The sequence below is a fragment of the Crocuta crocuta genome, unplaced genomic scaffold (genome assembly GCF_008692635.1).
Source record: "Crocuta crocuta isolate KB4526 unplaced genomic scaffold, BGI_CrCroc_1.0 scaffold2443, whole genome shotgun sequence".
Lineage (NCBI taxonomy): Eukaryota > Metazoa > Chordata > Mammalia > Carnivora > Hyaenidae > Crocuta > Crocuta crocuta.
This window is the reverse complement of record NW_027529494.1, coordinates 80,518-85,840: the sequence shown is the minus strand read 5'-3', so window position 1 is coordinate 85,840 and position 5,323 is coordinate 80,518. Positions and strand designations below refer to the sequence as shown.

General features: G+C 45.7%; 1 protein-coding gene across 1 annotated transcript in view; it reads right to left on the bottom strand.

Moving 5' to 3' along the window:
* Nucleotides 1-1,376: 1,376 nt before the first annotated feature.
* Nucleotides 1,377-5,323, bottom strand: part of SHROOM4 (shroom family member 4) — a gene marked incomplete at its 5' end in the record, with an annotated part of 44,721 nt that continues 40,774 nt past the window's right edge. Inside the window, 2 exons of the mRNA XM_077760795.1 lie at nt 1,377-3,437; nt 4,764-5,033. Of these exons, the coding sequence (XP_077616921.1) occupies nt 3,168-3,437; nt 4,764-5,033 (540 nt within the window). The remainder of the gene's footprint in view (nt 3,438-4,763; nt 5,034-5,323) is intronic.

Sequence of the window (5,323 nt, the reverse complement as noted above, 5' to 3'; positions counted from 1 at the left end):
GCAATGTCAGCCAAGAAGGGAGTGGTGGAGGAAAAAATTTCAGAAACAGTAAGATTCAGAAAAATAATAACTTCACATGGCATAGATGACCCCTAACAGTTGTACAACAAACACGGTTTTTTTTATCTATAGAAACTGCCCCCTGCCCCACCCCCCTCTAAAGATCTACTAATCTTCAAAAAATACAATAGGCTGCTACAGAAATATTATTGGCATAGACAACTCCTTTGCAAAGACAGTGGGAGTCACCAAGCTCCAGACAGGAGGAGGTGGCCATAAATGTGCCCAGCTTCCTCCATCTGGGACTTGCTACTGACAGAGAAGCACCTCCAGGGAGAAGGGGGGTTAAAGGTTGTGGCTCTAATGCCTGGGCAACTTTTTGACACTTGAAGTTAAATGGAAAACAGAACCTGACCCTGGCCTTTAAAAAGACTTTTCATCTTTCACCCCCTCAGTTCCTCTGTTTCCAGTCTCTCCCTTCCTAGGGCTTTTAGTGTGTCTGCCTCTTTCTCTTGGATTCCCCTTGAGCATTTACCACTATACCTTGGCTGAGTCTGCAGCCAGTGGGACTCAAGGAGACTCAATTACCCAGGGTTGGGGAGGGGGAGTAAGAAGGGACAAGTGATAGTAACTCTTGTACTGATTCCTCTCTCTAGATCAACCTATTACCCACTGGGGCCTATCCAAGTATTTGAAGAGAGAGGGTAAAAGTTAAGACCAATAACTATCTTTGGGGAAATCCCTTGGCCTGCCTTCCAAACTGCTTACCCCTGGTAGGTTTTGCAAGAGGGCTGAGCCCAGGAAAAGAGATCAGAGGAGAGACACTGCTTCGCAGCTCTGAAGCACTATCAGTCACGATGGCACTGCCACTTCAGGAGCATTATTTCCCTTTTGGAGTTCACCTCTGTCTGCCAAGCTTCACTTCTCAGTATAGGTTGGCAGTTATTTTATTAAGTACTTTAGAAACCACTCTTTTTCTGTGTGAAAATGAGCATCCTTGTGCTCTGATTCCAACTCTAATTTTTGGTGGAATGAGGGACAAAAATTACACAATCAATAGTACTTTTAGTGTGAGAAATTTAATGTACAACCAGTCTAACACTGACTAGAAAAACCCAGACCACAATCATCATGCCCGGGCAAGTGACCACTCTTTCCTGGGCCGGTGTTCCCCAAAACAGTTCCGGCCCTAGAAAAATCTTAGAAAAATGGATTACATTGGCCTCAACCCCCAGTACCGGACATCTCAACTTACTCATTGTTTATCCTAGAGCCTGTTTAAGGAAAAATTTAAAAAAAGATGGCAACCACAGCCTCTATTCATAGCACTCCCCCACCTTCCTCAATCTTGCTAGCATAAGCCTAGCCANCTAACAGCAGAGCCAGGGCTCCCCTCAGGACACCCTGCTGGCCAAGATTCTTCCATTGTTTCCAAATACAATGAAGAGGAAACGGAAGCTAGAGACCAGTATTTGTAGCAGCTGCAAAGTTCTTTGGCAAATTCTTTGGTTGAATGAAGCATCCCTGCTGCTACAGTTAACCTAAAAAGGACCCCAAGGAACTCAGCAGTAACTAGAAGAGATGCCCAGGTTTGTTGGGCAGAGCTGTGCAATACCAACTGCCGGTGCCAGTGAGCAAGGAATGGGGAATTAAGCTGAATAAGAGGCCAGAGTTTGGCCACAACTCCCTTCCTGCCATCACCCTTCTGAGGGATTTTCCAGGACAGAAACTGGCTAGTGGTGTCAGGGCGTTGGCAACAACAGCAGCATTAGTTGTTTGTGTGCCTAAGATACTGGCTGGATCATAATTTGCTCTGGGGGGCTAGCTTCCAGCTACCATGACTTTCTGTTCCCTGAGTCAGGCCATAGGCTGAGAAAGCAATTGTGAGATAGAGGATCTTCTCCTGAGCTCACGTCTACCCATTTCCCTAGATGCGAGATGGTAGAGAAATGGGTGATGAACCTTTGTCAGTTTTGGATTTCTTTGGTTTTGAGAAAAAATATGTAAGAAAAAACTGAAATCTATTGGGGAATGCTAAACTTATGGTCATTGCTGACTTCAGTATAGGGTCAGGCCATAGTAAACTGAGTTCAAGATGAGAACTCCTTTCTTAGATACTTGTAGACTTCAAGGCCTTGGCATTTGCTCATCTAACCATGGTGAATTCAGGCTGATCTGCAGAACATGCTTTCCTTCTGGGATTACTTTTCCCTTTCCACCTCCCCTCTTCTCGCCTTATTAGTTAAAAAAAAGGGGGAAAAAATAAAAAAATAAAAATAAATAAAATCAAATGGCCATTTAAAATACAACAAACAACCCCTCACCCCAATAATGAAATGTGTATCCAGAAGTTAGTTTTAGCAGAGCTATTAATGGCCCATAGTGTCAAGCCCTTAGGGTAGGCACTGGTGACCCCTGGTAATGAAAAGGCAAGATGGGACAGGAAGTGGTAAGCCAGAAGTATGAGGACAGGAGGAGGGCCACACTAGCCAGAGTAGGCCTCTTCCCCCTCAACTAGATGCTGGGGCCGGTGGAGGTGGAGCCCATTTGTTTAAACCCAGCCTTCAGTAGGGCACCTAGGGATTCCTGATCTTTGCTCACATTCTGTTTAGTGTAATTTCTCCTTCTGTGCTTCCCACTATAAAACTTAGGTAAGGACCATCACTGGTGGGAAGTGATGACCTCAAGACAGCCAGACCTCTCTGGGAAATGGCTGGGCTGCAAGCCTTGGGCAAAACGGAGCTGCACAGGCAGCTTCTCTCTGATCCTTGAGAGGCTGATTGTGGTGTGGGTGGGTGGTAAATGCATGGTGTCTTTGCAGTCCTTGGGCCAAAAAGAATGAAGTCACATTGTTGGTTCTGCATGCAGTGAGTGCTTGCCTGTGCAAACTGTGGGAAGGGAAGTGTGGCTGTATGGTCACCCCTTGCTGCAGGCAGCTCCTAGATCTTGCATCTATTCCCTAGGGTAGAGGCTTGGAGGCCTCCTCAGGAAATTCTAGCTGGTTGGGAGCAATGCTAGGTAAGGGGCAGTGAGAAATGTCCAAGGAAGAGGATATGGAACAAATTGCTAACTAAACTGATATCTACCTGCTAACAAACTTCTAATGAAGACTGAAAGCACTTCCCATTGTGGCTGGGCAGGGATTGTGTGGCAGTCTGCTGGTGGAATTAGAAATTGCTGGGCCCCAGGAGTAGGCTCTCCCTGAGACATTTGAGCTGCTCTTCCCCAAGCTTGATCTTCTCTTCCAGCTCTCTCTGTTCGATGATGAGAGCAGATTTCATCTTCACAAAGTGTTGGTAATCTTGGAGCTGGTCCTGAGGCAGGTAGCGTGAAACCATGCCAAACACCAACTTCTCCCGGCGGTCTACATGCTCCTTCAGCTCCTTGGCATCTGCCAACTGCCCTGTCAGCTGCTGCTTCTTCTCTATCAGCACCAACTGGGGAATCACATAGACCAGTTAAGAGCCATCCCAGTTACTAGTCATCTGCCTAACCCACTGCTCCACAGTGGAGCATAGCAGCTCCCCACTATGCTAACTGATCAGTCCTAGATTTCCTGCCCTGAAGTCCGCCTTCAGGCAAAAGCCCTTTTGTCCTATAGCAGGGGGGGGAGGATAAACACAACAGTGACTCTGGGCAGGGGTATATGCATTTACCTCTTTTCATCTCTAAGCTGTCTTTAATCCATGGACCACCACTGGGGTTAGGGTGGAGGAGGGCTCTGACAAAGCTCAGGCCCCTTCCACCTGGAGAAGAGGTATCACTGTGACAGTGCTTTCAAGATGGTGTCTCTATGTGGATGTACATGTGTGAGTGTATGTGTCCATGTGTGTATGTACATGCATGAGTGCTTCTTATTGTGGATTCAAATTTATGTCCCAAACCACTTGAATATAGAAAGGGGATGCAGGTTTGGTTTGGGAATGTACGCAGCACAACCCATGGCCTTACCCATGTAACTGACAGACTCCCAATCTCAACTACTTGGTGAGACCTCCTCCTCCACCTCAGAGAGAATGTGAGGTGAAATTGCTGCTGCTGCTGCTACTACTACTACTACTACTACTACTACTACTACCACTACTATTATTACCACTACTACCACCACCAATATTCCCACCACTATTCTACTACTGTTACTACCACCATCAGTACCAATACCACTACTACTATTACTACTATTATTGCTATCACCACCAATACTACTACCACCACCACTTTGCTATTATTATCATTATCACCTCCAATACCCCCACCACAATTACTACTACTACTATTATTGTCGCCTTCAGTACCAATAGCACTAGTACTACTATTACCACTATTACCACCACCACTACTACTACTACTACTACTACTACTACTACTACTACTATTACCACCACTATCACTATCAATACTGCCACCCACTACTACTGCTATTACTACTACTGGCAGCTAGAACTGATTCAGTGTTTACCCCATTCCAGGCCCTGTTTTGAGTAATTACTGTGTGCTATCTAATTTAATTCTCACAACCCCAAGAATTAGGTAGTGTGTTCACCCCATTTTTGAAGAGAATGAGATAGAGTAAGGTTAAGTAAGATGCCCATAGTCACAGAGCTAATTATTGGTAGAGCCAGAACTTCAAGGCAGTTAAGAGTGCCCACACTATTAACACTATGCTTTACTATCTCCAAGATGAGCCAAACTTGAAAGAGGGAGCCCTTAGAATAAACCAGTGGCATTTCCCTCCATCTGCACCCCAGAGAACCCAATTCTACCTTCTCCTGATTGGCCTCTGAATCGATGCTATTGAGAGCATTCTCCACCCGGGCCAGTCGTCCAGAAAGTGACAGCAACAGGTTAACTACTTTGTCCAGGTCCCCGATAAACAAACGATATTTTTCAAACTCATTGGATTTACAGACAGCTTTCAGGTTGGCCTCCACCTCCTCCCCAAGGGCAGAATTGGCACTGATATCCTCTAGCAGTCCTCGCTGGGCCTCCCGCAGGACAGACAGTTTTCTGCCAATGCTTTCAATAAGCTGTATCTAGGAGAAATAAACAGGAGAAGGCAAAGGATGAGAATGGGGACTGGTAGAAACTGATCTGTGCCTGTAACCTCTGTTTTGGGATCCACAGAACAGATGGCAGGCTCTACCCATCACCAGAAAGAAAGGAAACCCAAGCAAGTCATGAGCAATTCCAGTTTTCTGGACAGCCACCCTCTTTCCCATTTCTTCAGATCTGGTAGGAATCAGTTACCACCAAATTTCTTGGCATTAGATAATGGTACCCATGGGCTAATTCTCATTTGCCAGATGTATTTTAATAAACACTT